Source organism: Tamandua tetradactyla, chromosome 12 (assembly GCF_023851605.1).
Source record: "Tamandua tetradactyla isolate mTamTet1 chromosome 12, mTamTet1.pri, whole genome shotgun sequence".
NCBI classification, from domain to species: Eukaryota; Metazoa; Chordata; class Mammalia; order Pilosa; family Myrmecophagidae; genus Tamandua; species Tamandua tetradactyla.
The window spans coordinates 36,841,351-36,859,321 of record NC_135338.1 but is presented as its reverse complement, the minus strand read 5'-3'; the positions used below and the strand labels follow the sequence as shown (position 1 = coordinate 36,859,321).

Below are 17,971 nucleotides of genomic sequence, written 5' to 3'. Positions count from 1 at the left end.
ACAGCTAGTGTTATGACAGAGCTTTCCTTGAATGCCTGATGCCAACCAAAAAAAAAAAGGAAAAACCTTTGCATATTGACCTGTGTGAATGCTCTCCTTCAGAGTTTATCCATTCAGTGAGTCTAGAGAATAACTTCTGCCAAATCACAAGGGCTTCCCTGATCCTTTCTGTACATGCCTCTTGTCTTGGGCATCTGCATTTGGCCCAGGGTTTCCCCTGTTTATGTGCAAAAGAATGTCCTCTCTTTTCTAGGAAACCATTTCCTCATGCTGCACTATATGTCCTTCGGCCAGCAATTTCTTACCCCAGGTAGCACAACTTGAATGCTTTCTTATGGCATTTTGTAAGAGAGCTCTGTGTTCTGCCTTCTATATACAGGGCAAGTTCTGGGATATCGAGTTCCTTAGGCCACCACCAGACAGATTGGACCAAAATACATGCTCCCAGTATGTGCTCAAGGGTTATTCTGCTCCCTCTGATAGAGACACTGTAGAGGGGGCAGGAGCCAGTTCAGCACCTAGCTGATGAGGGGTGGAAGGGGCCAGCCAGGGTGCCATCAATTCCTATTGCTTTTAGGTTGCCTTTTTCTTGATTCGGCACGTACCCGGTCTTTCTTTTGTTTTTTTTAATGTGACATTTATAAACATTTTTATTTATGACATTTGGAGATGAACAAGCAAAAGAGATATATTAGAATAAAATTTAATAATTTTCTTGAGCAAACTAGAATGGACAAACATCTGTAGAAAGGAGATTCAAATCATCAAACCATCATAATTAGTTGTTTTTTTTTTAGTTTTTACTTTTAATGTCTTATTGATATATATTATATATTCACAGCCATGTCAGCATCCAAAGTATATAATCAGTGGTTCACAATATCATAAAACTGTGCATTTATCATCACAATTGCCTTTTTGTGTGTGTGTGAAAAATAACATATAGAAAAAAGCATGAATTTCAAAGCATATCACAACAATTTATTGTAAAACAGATTTCAGAATTTGGTATCGGTTACAATTTCACAATTTTAGGTTTTACTTCTAGCAGCTTTAAGATGCTGGAGACTAAAAGAAATATCAATATAATGATTCAGCAGTCATATTCATTTGTTAAAAACTACCTTCTCTGTATAACTCCACCATCACCTTTCATCTATCTCCCATTCTTTATGGGTATTTGGGTCCATTTTAACTTTTTCATATTGAAAGGGGCTGTTGATAATATGGGCTGGGGGATGGAACTAATTGATGTTCTGCTGCAGTTTTTTTAATGTTTTCTAGAGCTTTGTGAAAGATATTTCTGCCAGTTCTTGCTAGTTGTTCAAAGCTTCTTTGGGGAGACAGCATCTTACTCTGCCATCCTTATTGGGGCAGGCCCAATTACTTATTTTTAAAAGATTTTATTAAAGAATATGTTGCTGAATCTAATGATCAATCTTTTAAATGTTTTTATTGTGAAATAAAACATATATTCAAAAAGAAGAAAAAGAAATAATTATCAAAGCACACTCCAACAAGAAGCTACAGAATAGATATCATAGTTTGATATGGGATACCATTCCAGAGTTTCAGGTTTTTCCTTCTAACTGCTCCAAAACACTGGATGCTAAAAGAAACATCAGTACAGTGATTCAGCAGTCATATTCATGTGTTAAATCCTATCTTCTCTGTTATAACTCCTTCTTCTCTGTTGGTCCTTCTCCCACTCTTTAAGGATCTTTGGGCTATGTGCTTTCTAACTTTTTCATGTTAAAAATGGGTAGCAATTATATAGGCTAGAGGGATAGGATTAGTTGATATTTTTGGAGAGGCTAACCCCTTTGAGTTTCAGGAATTATCAAGCCTGGGAACTCTCTAGAGGTAATGGGTTTCAAGAAAATAAACCTGGTGTATATAAGTTTTGAAGATCTCAGAGCCCTTGGTGTTTTTAGGGTTAATGGGCATGATATAGATTCGGGTTTGGAAAACCAAGGCAATTAGTAATATCTAGTTGAAGCTTACATAAGAGTAGCCTCCAGAATAGTCTCTTGACTCTATTTGAACTCTCTTGGCCACAGATATTTTGTTTTGTTACCTTCCTTGTCCCCTTTCTGGTCCAAAAGGCATTATCAATCCCATGTTGCCAGGGCCAGTCTCATCCCTGGTAGTTATGTCCCATGTTGTCAGGGAGACTTTCACCCCTAAATATCATGTGTCCCATAGGGTAGAGGGTAATATTTTCCTTGCAGAGTTGGGCGTAGAGAGAGAGAGAGGCCACATCTGAGCATCTAAAGACATTTCCTAGAAGCAACTCTTAGGCATAATTATAGGTAGGCTTAGCTTATCCATTACAGAAATAAGCTTCATAAGGGCAAGCCTCAAAATCAAGGGCTTAGCCTATTTTCTTGGGAATCCCTAATGTTTGAAAGAGCACCACGGGTTCCCCAGATGGGAAGATTTAATAGTTCCATATTTTTAATCTAGTCCCTCAAAGGACTCCACCAATACTTTTTAGTTATCAGCCCATCATAGTCTGGGATGTCTCTGGGTATTACATTAAGCTATGCAGAATTCCAGGGCCTCATAGCTGTTCTGGTCTCCATGTGTTTGGGTTGTTTATATGAGCTATCCAGACAAGCTGATTTAGATTGTGTGTAAGAGAAAATTATAGACTCTAGACACGAAAAAGCTTTGCCTTTGGTCTCATACAGTAGGTGAAGCTCTAGAGTATCTATCAGCTTTTGCCCTATATTCTGATTTATCTTAGTCTCAACCAGACCAGCTTCATTTTTATCCCGAATTGAATAATCTTTAAGTGACTCATGGGGAAAATGTTATTGTTTTCTTGCTTCCATAATAAAGATACTTTAAGTACAATGTAGTTAGTGATAGCATCCCTAATTAAAGTGAAGATTTTTCTAAAAGTGTCTGGAATCATGGTCCATCAACACTTCTGACCATCTCAGTTTAAAGCATGTCAAATAAAAATCCTAGAGAACTAAAAGGGAAGAGTCATGGTAGCACTTTCAAAACAGTGGAGTAAGGACCTCTGGAAATCTGATTTTCCATAAAAGTAACAAGAACACTAGCAAAAAAATTTTCAAAATTAGTATTTTCAGAACTCTAGAAATTAAACAAAAACTGAACAACAATCCAAGGAGTATTTATTCAGGAAAAACAGCAAAACCTCAGTAAAAGCAGTAAGCTTTGTAGCATTTTAACTTGTCCTATTCCTACCTCCTCTTCCCATCTTAGCAAATTCAGGGCTTTTCTTTATTTGACTTGACTCAGAGCTCACTCTCTATAAACAGCCCTATCCCTAGGACATTTATTGAAAATAACAGAGGCAGTTGTTTAACATTGTAGCTGACTGAAGTGCAATACCAGTTGTGGCTAATAAGAAAGTGTAAATCCGGGAAATTAGATGTCTAGAGAGCTTTAAAAAGCTCCCACATATTCCTGAGACTATAGAAGGCCACATGCACATGTAGGGCTATGCGCATGCCAAGGGAAGATCTGAGTAGGTACTCCTCTCACCTCACACTGCCCTGGAGGCTCTGCATAAACAAATGTGAGGGCTAAAGCAGGGTTATCACTTGCCTCCCAGAGCATCAAAAACATGACCCCACATAAACCCAGAGCCCCTCAGCAAAGGCTGAATGACTTATTGGTTAGGTATTAATGGAAATCTCTATTCTCGATAGCTGCCCACTAAGCTAATCAAACAGTGATGTTATTGACCAAACATATCAAAGAATACAGATTGTACAGAATTAGTCCAAGAAAATCATTAAACAAATGGACAACAACAACAAAAACAAACAGCCATGATAACAAATCCTGGGAAGGGAGATACCTGATTTTTAGAGTTTAAATCATATTATTTTAAATGTCCATTTTCTGACCAAAAAAATTAGAAGGCATCCATCCACAGGGGAAAAAAAGAGTCAACAGAAATGACTTGGCTAAACAAAGACTTTAAATCAGCTATTATAAATATATTCGAAGAACTGAAGGAAATCATATCTAAGAATTAAATGAAAATATGACAGTGATAGTTCACCAAATAGATGATATCAAGAAAGATGTAGAAATTATTAAAAAGAGAATCAGGTAGAAATTCTGGAGCTAAAAAGTAAAATAGCTGAAATGAAAGATTCAGTAGAGAATCTTATGGCAGATTTGAACTAGTAGAAGAAAGAAACAGTAAACTTGAAGACAGGTGAATTGAGAGTATCCAGTCTAAGAGAAAGAAAAGAAAAATGAACAGGGCTTGAGCAACCCATAGGATGTGGATATCATCAAGTATAACAACGTACACATAATGGGAGTCTTAGAAGGAAAGGAAAAAGAGAAAGGGGCAAAAAGAATCTCAGGAAACAGTGGTACGAAACTTCGCAAATTTGATGGAAAGTATTGATCTGTACATCAGTAAAGCTCAGTGAACTCCAAGTAGGATGCCTGAAAGGGATCCATGCCTTGACGTGGCTCTGTGCTTTGTGGCTCTGCTGTTCTTCACCCGTTGTTCTGACGCTTTCTCCAAAATGTTTCCTCTATAAAAGGATTCCATCAAGACCCTCTTGGAATGGATTGAGTCTCATCTGTGTGGGAGATAATCTAATCAAGCTTCCAACCTATAGTGCTGAATAGGGATTACGAGAAACAGCTGCTCCCACAAGATAGGATCAGGATTAAAACATGGCTCTTCTAGGGTATATAAACCCTTTCAAACCGGCACAACAAACTGTCAAAGAGCAAAAAACAAAGATAATCTTAAAAACAGCAAGAAAGGTCATATGATTCCACAAAGGAGCTCAATGAGATAACAGCTGACTTGATCTCAGAAATCAAGGATGCCACAAAGCAACAGGTTGACATATTTTAAGTTCTATAATTAAAACAAAACAAAAAAACTGTCAGTTAAGAACTCTATATCCAGCAAAACTCTCCTTCAAAAGTGAAGGAAAAATTAAGATGGTTCCAGTCAAACAAAAGCAAAAAGAATTTGGCAGTAGTAGACTTACCTTATAAGAAATCTTAAAGGGATTCCTTCAAGCTGAAATCAAAGAACACTCAAAAAAGCAAAGGTGACTACACCTTAATATACTTTATATTAGATAAAGTATAAAAAAAAAGTATACGTATTTTTTTTTGCTTGTATTTCTTTTTTATTTTGCCTATTTTTTGTTTTCATTTTTTATATTTTTTGCATGTATTTTTGTAACTTTTCTTCTATTTCATAGCAATTACATGAAGCAGTAATTATAAAACTGAGTTGATGGGTGTATTAGTTTGCAAAAGCTGCTGGAATGCAATATATCAGAAATGGAATGGATATTAAAAAGGGAATGTATTAAGTTCTAAGGCTGTGAAAATGTCCAGATTAAGGCATCAGCAAGAGTTTACCTTCACTCAAGAAAGGCTGAAGTTTCCGGAACACCTCTGTCAGCTGGGAAGGCACATGGTGACATTTGCTAGCTTTCTCTCCTCATTTCATAAGGTTTCCCTGGGCGCATTTCCCTTTTCCATCTCCAAAGTTCTGTGTGGGCCCTCTGGGCACTGATTTCAGAGTCTGAGAGTCCTTTATCCTTGGGGGTTTAGAAAACAGCAGTCCAACCCTATCCAAGGGCCTATGCAGCGACCCTGCTCTTGCCAAATGCTGGCATGTAGTTTGCAACCTTGAAGGACATTGGGGAAACCACCTTTTTCTTGGCTCCACCCTCTCTACACATTGAGGCAACCCAAGCTCTCTGCCATCTCCAGGGCACATACTCAACCCCTTCAGAACAATGCAGTGGCAGCCAGGCTCTCCCCAGTCCCCAAGGAAATGTGCTCCATCCTCTCTGAAGCCCGGGGCACTGAAACGCCTGCCCTCTGCTTTCAGGTCAAACTCACCATCTCCAAGTGTATGGGTGGGTCCACTCTCCTGGCCTGAGATTTCTTGGCTTTAGACCTTAGGTTGCATGGTTCTGCCTCCAAAGTTATTTTTCCTTCAATTTGTCCCTTTTCTGCCCCTTTTAGTCCAGACCGGCAATTGTTCCACTTGTACAGATACCACAATACTCTTGTTAGCTTTCTGTGCAGTATACTGGGATCATGCCCATCAGACAAAAGGACTACCCACAAATCCTTCTGGATACCTTCATCTCAAATCCTCACTTGTCCTGTAATGGCTGATTGGTTCCATGTTTGGTTAAATCCTCATGTGGGGCACTATTCTCTGGGGTCTCCCTTTCTGGGAGCCCAGAATTCTCCAGACCATCAATTTCTGGTTTCTTTGTACCCAAGAGTTCACTTCTCAACTCATGTGTTTCCTGTTGCATTTTACTATAAGCTGCAAGAAGAAACCAGGCTGCACTTTTCACATTTAATTTGGAAATCTCTTCTGCTAAATATCCAAGCTCATGGCTTTTAAAATCTACCTTCCATCTAAAACCAGTAGTCAGTTCTGCCAGATTATCTGTCATTTCAAAACAAGGGTCACCTTCCTTCCAGTTTGCAATACACATGCACCATTTCTGTGTAAGACCTTATCAAAAGTATCCTTAGAGTCCACAATTCTACCAACTGTCTCTTCAAAGCATTGTAAGCCTTTTCTATGAAACTCCTCCCAACTCTTCTAGAATCTTATCCATTAAAAAAAAATCATTCCAGTGTGTTTGGTATTTGCAATCTGCAGCAGCACTCCACTTCTCCAGTACCAAAATCTATCTTAGTTTGCAAAAGCTGACAAAATGCAATATTATCAGAAATGGAACAGCTTTTAAAAAGTGAATTTATTAGGTTGCATGTTTACATTTCAAAAGCCATGAAAATGTCCAAATTAAGGCACCAACAAGAGATTACCTTCACTCAAGAAAGGTTGATGGGTCCAGGACACCTGTCAGCTGGCAAGGGACGTGGCTGGCATCTGCTGGGGTCTTTGCCTTCTGGACATCTCTCTCAGCTAGGAAGATACATGGTGACATCTGCTACCTTTCTCTCCTCATTTCATAGGGCTTCCCCGAGGTATTTTCCTTCTGATCTCCAAAGGTTTCTATGTGGGCTCTGTGGGTACTGTAGGTTCTAAATTTTTTTTCAAAATGGTTTCCTCTTAAAGGGCTCCAGTAAGCAACCTCACTTTGAATGGGTGGAGACACATCTCCAAGGAAACCACTTAAGCAGAAGTTACCACCCACAATTGAGTGGATCACATCTCTATGGAAGCAGTCAAAAAGATCCCACCTGAGGGCAGTACAGCAGTGACTCAGTGGCAGAAATCTTGCCTGCCATGCATGAAAGGCAGACATTCTAACCACTGAGCAACCCATGCACCCAAGGAAATATAATTTTTTAAGACAGTAATAGAATAGAGGGGAAGGGAATGGAGTTATATTGGAGCAATATTTTTCTTTAGTATTAAAATTATTTTGATGTTAATCTGAACTAGATGTTTTTAGGTCAAGGTATTAATTATAACCCCAAGGCAACCACTATGATAATAACTAGAAAAAAAAATAAAATGGAAAATACCTATTTAACACAAAAAAGGCAGTTGTAAATAAATATAGTAACAAAAAAGATGTCACACAGAAAACGTAGCAAAATAACAAATGGTAAATCCTACCTTATTAATCACATTAAATTTAAATGAATTAAACACTCTAATCAAATTGGAGAAATTGGCATAATCAATACAAAAATGCTAACTATATGCTGCCTACAGTAGACACAGTTTAGGTTCAGAGACACAAATGGGATGAAAGTAAAAGGATGAGAAAACATACCATACAGATAGTAATCAAAGGAAAGCAGGAATGTCTATACAGAAAGCAGATAAAAATGGACTTTTTCTCTGGAGAGAAAAAAGGATATTTTATAATGATAATGTGTGAATCCATTCAGTTGACAAAGCAGTTATAAACATATGCACCTAATACCAAAGCCTCAAAATGTGTGTAGTAAAAACGGACAGAATTGAAGGGGGAAAAACACATTTCAACAATAATAGTTGGAGACTTCAATACCCTACTTTACATAATGAATAATATAACTAAGCACAAGATCTAAGAAACAGGAGACTTGAACAACACTGTAAACTAATTAGACTTAACACGTATATTGAACACTCTACCCAACAAAGAATACATATTCTTCTCAAATGCATTTGGAACAGTCTCTAGGATAGACTGGATGTTCAGCCATTAGACAAGACTCATTAATGAAATAAAATATAGGAAGAGACAATAGAGGAAATCGTTGAAACCAAAATTTGGTTCTTTGAAAAGATCAACAAAATTGACAAACTTTTAGCTTTGCTGAACGAAGAAAGAGATACATTTTCAATGTGTCATCTATGAAAATGCCACAGCCAACCTCATAATAATGGTGAAAGAATGAATGCTTTCTTTCTGAGATCAGGGAAAAGAAAAGATGTCTGATCTCTCCACTTGTATTCTGCATTTAACTGGAGGTTATAATCAGGACAGTTGGGCAAAATAATAATAATAATAAGAGGCATCCAGATTGGAAATGAAGAAGTAAAACAATCTGTTCACAGATGACATGATCTTATATATAGAAAATCTTAAAGAATCTGCTTAATAAACAAGCTCATTAATGTTGCAGGATACAAGATCAATATACTAAAATCAATTGTATTTCTGACACTTGCAATAAATGATCCGGAAGTGAAATTAAGAAAACATTTACAATAGCATAAAAAAGAATTAAATTCTTAGGAATAAACTTTACAAATATTCAGGACTTGAAAACCAAAACTATAAAACATCACTGAAAGAAAATTAAAGAAGATCTAAAATAGAAAGACATTTTATGGTTATAGATTGTAAGACTTAATGTTAAGAGGCCAATAGTCCCCAAGTGAATTCAGTGCATTCTCAATCAAAATCCCAGGTGGCTCTTTTGGAGAAAATCATAAGCTGATTGTAACATTCAAATGGAAATGCAGAAGACTGAATAGACAAATGATTTTGAAAAAGAAGAACAAAGTAGGAAGACTCACACTTCCTAATTTCAAAAGTTACTACAAAACTACAACAGTTAAGATACTGTGGTACTGCCATAAAGACAGACACAGATATCAATGAAATAGAATTGAGAGTCCAGGAATCAACTTCTTTTATAGTCAATTAATTTTTGACAAGAGTGCTTAAACAATTGAGCAGAGAAGGAATAATCTTTTCAACTAACGGTACTGGAACAACTGGATAGCCACATGCAAAACTCATATCTCATAGTATATACAAAGTAACTTAAAATGGAACGTGAACCTAAATAAGAGCTAAAACTATAAAATTCTTAGAAGAAAATCTGAGAGCACATCTATGCGACCTTAAAATAGGCAGTCATTTCTTAGATTTGATGCCAAAAGCACAGATAACAAAAGAAATAGTAGTTTGGACATCATCAAAATTAAAAACTTTTGTGCTTCAAAGACACCATGATGAAAATGAAAAGACAACCCACAGAATGGGAGAAAATATTTCTAAATCAAATATGGATAAGAAAATATTCCTGAATCATATGTCTAGATATAAATCTAAATTTTTTAAAGAACGTTTACATCTTAACATTAAAAAGGCAACCCAACTTAAAAATGGGCAAAGGATTTGAATAAACATTTCTCTAAAGATATACAAATGACCTATAAGCACATGAGAAAATACTCAGTATCATTAGTTATTAGATAAATGCAAACCTAAACCACAGTGAGACCACTTCACTCTCCCTGTGATGGCAGTAGTCAACAAGATGGACCATACCAAATATTGATGTGTGGAGAAATTGAAGCCCTCATACAGTTCTGATGGGAATGTAAAATGGTATGCCAACTTTGGGAACAGTTTGGCAGTTTCTCAAAAAGTTAAGCATATGACCCAGCAATTACACTTCTAGGTATAACCAAGAGTATTGAAAACGTGTCCACCCATCAACTTGTACCTGAATGTTCGTAGCAACAATATTTTACGAGAGCAAAAAGCTGGAAACAGATGCCCATCAACTGATGAATGGATAATCGAATATTCAGCCATAGTAGGGAATTAAGTACTGATAACATGCTACAACATGGATGAATCTTGGAAACATTATCCTAAATGAAGGAAGCCAAACACAAAAGTTCATTTACTGTATGATTCCATTTATATGAACTGTCAGAATAGGCAAATTCACAGGGTCAGAAGACAGATGAGTTGGTTGCCAATACCTGAAGGGAGAGAGAAATGGAGAGAGATTGCTTAATGGGTACAGCAGTTCATTTTGGTGTAATAAAATCTTCTAAAGTAGATGATAGTGGTGTTTGAACAATTCTTTGAGTATACCAAAAGCCACTAAATTGTATACTTTAAAAGAATAAATTTAATGGTTAGTGAATTGTATCATAATAAAGCCGGGTGGGGTAGGGGGGAACCAGAAGGGCAAGGATTTTGGCTCAGAGGGAATCACTGTCCTAGAATATTCCCTTATTCAAAAGACCGCTTAACCCTATAATTAGCACATGTTGTTTTTCTAAATGGTGATACACTTAGGAAAAATGTAGTCAAATTAAATAAATCCATGCAATAGCCCACAGTTTCTCATTACAATTCTGTTTTATGTAAATAGAACTTTGCCTGAAATATTTGGTATAAGATCAGAAAAAATCTTGTAATCTCTATCCCTTTGGTTCTCTGTGAGTTTTTTGTATCTCGTCTCATTTTTATTTTTATATTTTTGGAAAATATTAGGTTCATCTGAAATCAGAGTTCATAAGTGTCTTCTCCTTTGTGATCTTAGTAAGTCATGTGGACTTTTTTAAAAATCGGGGGAAAAATGGCTAATGGATTCTCCTTCTGAAATTCAATCTTAAATTGTTTCCATATGGGGCTTTGAATTAAACTTCTTTTCAAAGGTATCACTGTTTGGATAGCATGTTGAAGTCTAGCTGTCATTTGCCTTTTATACCTTTCACATATTGGAATAAAGAATTTGTATGTATGTGCAATAATTTATAAGGAATACTATTGGTAGTTTTTTCTTCTGTCTCAACTGTGATTTTTTAAAGTTAAATTTAATAACAGGTACATATGTCTTTATGCTGGTGTTCACCTGACTCTCTTTTCTCAAATATAAAGTGTACATTTTCAAATGGAATGATAGCCATAAAACCGGACAGAAGACTGTTCTTGTGATTGAGATTTGGAGAATTATAGTTGGGCAACAGAGCTTCTAATGCCTACCTCACAATTTCTTAGTCCTTGATGAGTTGGTGTCATAAATAGATTCATTTTCTGAATCTGAGGCTCATTAGCCCCAGATGAATTTATCAGACCCATTATTAAAATCCCCAGGCAGTGTAGGACTGAAATACTGAGGACCAAGAATTTATCATTCATTGAAAATGAATTCCATGAATACAGTTGACTTTAGTATAGGTGCTTTCAAGAATACATGGTAAAATGCCTTAGAATCTAGGTCTCCAAAATTTTTGCTCTCTTCCTTGAATTTCTCCAAGAGGCATCTGGTACATAGGCTCCCTATCCTTCCATTTTACTTTTTTTCTGAGAAATTCTGAACCCATATTCCTAAATTAGGATCCTCTATTTTCACTTGGTGTGTATCCTTTGATAGAAGGGTTCATTTGTAAACTGACGTTTGATTTGTATACTTTTCTGTATGTAAGCTATACTTCTACCAAGAGTTCATTTAAAACACACACACAACCATAAGGGTTAATGGTCAGGGAGAGAATTCTTTTCATATCATATCTTCCTTTAATGTTTGAATATTTTATAAGTAAGGTATCAACTTTGAAATTAAAAGAACATGTTTTACCAAAAAGGACTTAAGTTATACTGAGATAGCGTTTTGATGGGAAGATAAAATAATCCCTCAGGGTGAGGATTTTAGATTTTGAAATCAGACCCAAGTTAAAATCCCAACTCTAATCTTTACTTGCTACCTTACCTTTATCCTATCATTGCCTATGCAAAGTCTCTGTCCAGCAACACCAGTTTTTCTTGCTGCATCTGGCAAGTTAAATTTGCATATTCCTTTCTACCAAACGTATCACACTTTGGTGAACAGTACCCTTTATTCTGTGTACCTTGCTATTTATAACCTGAAGTCCTTGCTCAAAAAAAGCAACTCTTTCCACAGCTATCTTATTTTCTGATCCAAGTAAATGCACTGTACAGCAAAAGTCTCACCAAAGGATAATAACCTTGCCAGTGATTGTCTTTAGAAAAATAAAGAAGCAGATATGATTGCATTCTAATAGGTCTCTGATCTCTACTTTGTCTTGTATATTTTAGGCTTTAAAGAAGATAGATGAAGTTGGAGACCTATTACAGCTGAAGTATTCCCGTCACCGGTTGGTACCTCTTCTGGACAGGCCCTTTGACGAGACTACTTATGAAGAAACAGAAGACTGAGCCTTTTTGGTGCTCCCTTCAGTGAACCCTCCTTCATCCCGCGAACAGTGTGTGGCCTTTCTGAGCCAGTTCCAGAACCACACTTCTGTGGCATCTCCTATGAAAGACATTTCCTCAAAAATTGTAGGCGGCCACTCCACTATACATGGAATTTTGTAAATAGTGAAAAACTGCTTCACATTCTTCCTTTGCTATATGTCTCACCTTTGAAAAGAAAGGTGACTCACTTTGCTTTTTTTTCCATTAAAAGTTTTATTTTATAACTTTCTACTTGTGAAATCACGCTGACCCCAGCCTGTTCTGGCTAACTGTGCAGACCATTCCCCTCTCTCATCCACCATGCAGATTTGGAATTCCCATCAGGAGCTGCTGTGCACCCTGGTAATACAGCCTCAAGACCAGTCCTCTTGCCCCTCCTCCCTAGGGAGCACGTGCCTTCCACTTACCTTCTCATCTAGGTCTGAAAGGTTGCCAGCCTTTGGATCCTTATTTATCCAGTCAAGTAATCAACCAAAGTATTTTTTCTTTAGTCTTAACTTTAGCCTTTTAAGAAAAACCATAGATGATAGCATTGCTGACTGGCTCATTATATAACTCCCTCTGGCCAGGGGCCTCCCAAGGCTTTGGTCTTATTCCATTTTGGTCTGACCACCAGAAGTTTTTTGTTTCCCCTTCACCATCAAATATTTCTTCATAATGGTCTTAGGCTTAGAATATGTGCAATTTCTGGGTTCTTCCTACACCCTACCCCCTTATATCACCTACCCTCTATTTAAAGCATTTACTGTTATAAAAGCATCCACATTCTATCTTGGTCAGACCTCTGTGGTAAAGATCATTCTCTTACTCACTGTTTTATGCACAAAGCTGCTCCTGTGGAATGATGTGCACTGCTAGTGGGGTGAGGGGGTAGGAACAGAATAGAAAGAATTTATTACTCTTATCAGAATGCCTGTGGTTTAGATTTTTTATTAATTTCCACTTTTCAAAATTATGATAGCCTCTACTAGGTCTGCAACCAGATCAGGACTTAAACTGATAAAGGAAAATGTTGGAAAATCCTTTGCTCAGAAATCATCTGTCTTGTTCCTATCTAAGAATTTAAGTTATTAACTTGCCCCTTTTAGAAGTTCACCCATTTAAATGTTACTCTTTTGAATGCTAGTTCTTTCTTATTCTTGATGCCTAAGATAATTAAAACCTAGCATCTGGGGCTTAGGTCTCCCGGTCCTTTATTACATTCTTTTCTGAGAATTCCTGAAAACAAACCCCTTTCCTAAATTGGGATCCTCTGCTTTGACTCTGTTTTCATACGATAAGAATGTAAGGGAATTTCTTTCAAAGAGCTTTTTTTATATTGCGTGACCAAAGAACAAATCTGAAAATCACCATTTTAAAGTTCTTTTTTGTTGACCAAAGTTTAAGTGAGAACTTTTGACTTTGTCATTCCTAAGCCCAGCTTATGTTTTGGTAGACATCAGGTATTACAGAGGTGGATTGGGAAAGCATGGAAAAAGATATGTAAGTAGTTTTGCACCTCTCTATTTTGAAGTTGCTCTTTGGAACTCTCCTGGGCATTTTGCACATGCCTGCATGTGTCTGTACATGTAGTAGAGGATATAAGCAATGTTATTGTTTGTGAAGCTTTGTTTTCATATTTTAAGTTATCTTTGGTCCCTCTTGGCATCTAAGAGCTTTAAGCCCTTGAGATAGTCCAAAGTTTTATTTTACTTTTTTAAAGAATAGAAATGGATGAATGAAAGAACCAATTAGAGATTCACAGAATAAATTTAGCATGTAATGTGAAGTAAAGAAGAGATTGGTATAAACTAAGTGTAACTAGTCCTGTAAAAGCAAACACATTGCCAGCATTTACTGCACATATGGTTCACCAGAGATGCAACATTATGATACTAGATAGCTTTTGCTGTGCGGTTAATTTGTAACGATTAGAAAATCACACAAACTTTTGCTTAAGAGTCACAAACTTAAGCAATGAATTTTCCTGCTAGTCTTACTAAGTTGGTATGCATGAAGTCACTAAAAATTAAAATATCAGTTTGTATGGACATTTAAAAATATATAATCACTTTGCCCAATGCAAAATTATTTCACAATAACTATTGCTAAGTTACAATTTTATTTATTTATTTATTTATTTTAATTTTTTCTCTTGGGGGTGACTCTTAGGCCTAATTTTTTTTTATTTGTTTTCTTTTTTTAATTTATTAATTAAAAAATAAAATAAAACAACAATCAGTAATTCACATCATCACTTAATTGCATATTCATCATTTCTTAGAACATTTGCATTAATTCAGAAAAAGAAATAAAAAGACGATAGAAAAAGAAATAAAATTTTATTTTAAAGGGACAAAGCACCTCTGACCTACCCATGACCTCAGAACTTTCTAGAAGACAAAATGTTAAGTACATTATACCTGCTGGTTGTCTTCTTTAAACCATAAAATAAATCTAGTGTCTAAGACATATCACAGGTATCATTTAACCAAGCACTTGGAAAATGCAAGTATATATAAATAGTCAGAAATAAGTAGAAATCCAAAACATAAACTTATTATTTACTACCCAGCCTGATTCAAGAATGTAATGGAATTTAAACAGGTATCAATTAACTATTAGTACCGAAATCTGATAATCAGAGTCGAGAGGTCTGACTAATCCTCATCACTTTTTCTAATCTCTTTTTATGTAGCATTTCCTGTATCTATTTCAGGTTTATGAGACCTCCTTCTTTAAATCACATCAGAAACCAGGAAATTTATAGCTTGGGGACATCAAAATCACAGGCAAAGAATGGGTGAAGTGGTAGAAGTCATTTCCCTCTCATCTTTATTTTAGCAGCGTTAACCTAGAATGTGGTGTGGGGCACACAAAATACTGAAAGAGAAATGTTCAGGAGCTGGCACTTGGGAGCGCTTTCTCATCTTTTTGCTTTGTGTTGGTTAAAAAATTTTTCTCTTCAAAGGTTCTAATCTCTAGAACCCCAGAGTATTGCCATTTGAAGAATCTAGCCATTTTAGTCCTTTAGTCACTCTTTGAAACTTTAATGATAGAGTGAGGATTTTAGAGGATCATAACAAATTTCTTCCTCATAGAGTTATGTAAAGTGAATAGAAATATTCCAGAACTACTGAGGGCTTTATGTCCCTTTGAAGGCCAAAGGATTTAATATTCTTCCAATGATTTGTCTTTTTAATTCCTCTATCTTTTATTTGGCCTTTCTTTCTGTATTTCCAGTTCTCAGTTTTTAAAATTCCAACCCCAGAGGAAACAATTTTACGGTGGTGCTGGGCTTTGGGGATCAATAGATCAGTTACCCTGGTTCTCCTCATACACTCAGCATTCCATGTTAGGAGGAAGAAGAAAAATTTATGTCTTCCCCACTTAAGGAAACCTGTTTCTAAGTTTCTTATGACTGGTGTGGTTTAGCTGAATTTTCTAGCATATAATACACTTATCTGCCTTCCTCTTAGGTAAAGAATGGCTTACATGAGAAAATTTCCTGACTTCTCAGGGAAGGGGAAAATAAAAAACATTTACAACCATCTCACTGTTTTTCCTCTTTTCCCAATTGATGAGGGACTCTGGCTTCCAGAGTTACTGGACTGTGAAACAGTGCAGAAGTACTAATCATGCCATAGCATGGGTAGTTTTTGCTTTGTAAGTATTTGTAGGGATGTGGCAAAACCACCTAAAGAAACTTAAATATAACTGACCCATTCTGTGGCATGAAGAATCGCTATGATCTGATTTCCCACTTAAGTGTCTTTCCTCTCCTGGTGCTGTTGGTAAGCCAAAATGGGTGGTGAGAAAAGGGTGAGAGTAATAGGTTCTCTTCTAACTGCCTACCTTCAAGAAAACCAGGAATTGTTAAGCATTTCACACAAGTGAAAATCAGTTTAGCCGAAGGGGAAGTATGAAAAACAAAGGATTCTCATGAGCTGCTGAAAACTGTTTGCTTAAATGCCGCCCCAAAACCTGTGGAAGCTTAGTGTGCAGCAGACATCTTAATCCATTAGGCTACTTAAAACATCTTCCATGTGGAGAAAAGCATGTCTGTTCTCTCTTCAGCTTCATCTACATGAAACAGAGTGCTCAGGTTCCCAGCCAATTGCTGTGTGTACAGAGCGCAGAATTGGAGGGCTAACTTCCTTTACTACACAGAAGAAATGCTAGGACTAGCCAATGATCCATCTGTTTTTAATCGTGTACAGAGTGCTGTTGTTATTTTCAGTGACTTGTTTTCTGAGCATTTGCTATAGATTGAGTCTTTCGGAAGCAAACTAGACGGGCTAGCTTGTATTTATAATGAAAACGTTTTCTGGTCTTCTCTGGTGAGTCTGGATGTTTCAGGTTTCTAATCTACCCTTGGGAGGGGGCTTTGGACAGCTCTTGTTAACTATAGTACACGAGATAAGAGACCCTAAACTGTGATTTTTTTTTTTTTGGTGGTATGATGAGTTATTATAAACTGACCCTAAAGAATGCAATGGTTCTTAAACTGTAATTACTGTGTTCTTAATGAAGCAATACCCAAAGTTCCATTCTGTTGGAGCAGTTGTAGGGTTGAATGAAAGATAAAAACAAAAGTATTCTGATGCTGTGCTTACAAAGGGGCCTGCTTTGTTGCCATCTGCATGGATAAGTGACTCCTTTTGTGCACAGGGAGCCCTGAGCCAACTCAGAACCTGCTTTTTCCAACACAGTTCCCAGGTTCCTAGTGCAAAGTTTGGGCACTCGGCACAGACTTTCCAGGAGAGGGAGGAATGCAGCAGAGACGAGAGTGGAGTGGTGACCTGCCCTCACCTTTACTGTAAGTTCCTGTTACCTCAGTGATGTTAGACCAGTGGTTGGAATGGTAAAAAAGCATTCCTGTTCTTCATACCACACTGGTGAACTCACTCACGGCATCTCTATGATCCCTCTCTGTAAAGGTAGCATACAGAGAAGGGGGAAAGAGATTGGATAAGAATACAGGACTAGCTTATTGAAGAGCTGAGATTGTATTTTCTTGGCCCATAGTTTTCCATTGACCTAGTTACCTGTAAACTGGAATTTGTAAGGGGTGCTGTGATAACCCCTTTCTGTTTGTGTAATCTGAGAAAGTGAGAGGAGAGAACATGTAAATAAAAATTTTTAAATCCAGTAACGTTTTAGACTAAGTCACTTTTTCTCTTTCTCCCTTACTCCCCACCCCTATTTGCAGGATGATTTTTTTTTTTTTTTTACTTTGTCGGATGACTGTGAAACTATAAATAGTGGATTTGGGGTAGGTATATCAGTTTTGAGAGTGTGTGTTAAAAACTGAAGGGAAAGTAATTGAGATGCCTTAAGAATCATCCCATGAAAATATATCGTTTTGTCACAGTAAAATATTCATAAAGATATATCTGTCTTTAGTCATTGTGCCAGTTTGAAAGGACTTATGTATCCCAGAAAAGCCATGTTTTAAGCCTACTCAATCTTGTGGGAGCAATGGTTTCTTCTACTCCCTGTTTAGTACTATAGCTTGGAAACTTGATTAGGTTATCTCTGCAGGGATGTGACTCAAT

At 36.7% G+C, this 17,971-nt stretch overlaps 1 protein-coding gene across 2 annotated transcripts in view; it reads left to right on the top strand.

Annotated features, from left to right (window-relative positions):
• The window catches only part of SPTLC2 (serine palmitoyltransferase long chain base subunit 2), a 140,163-nt gene extending 122,599 nt beyond the window's left edge, over nucleotides 1-17,564 (top strand). For both annotated transcript variants that reach the window (XM_077123200.1, XM_077123201.1), the window contains exon 12: nucleotides 12,276-17,564. In XM_077123200.1, the coding sequence (XP_076979315.1) occupies nucleotides 12,276-12,395 (120 nt within the window). In that variant the 3' untranslated portion in view covers nucleotides 12,396-17,564. The remainder of the gene's footprint in view (nucleotides 1-12,275) is intronic.
• The last annotated feature ends 407 nt before the right edge of the window (nucleotides 17,565-17,971 follow it).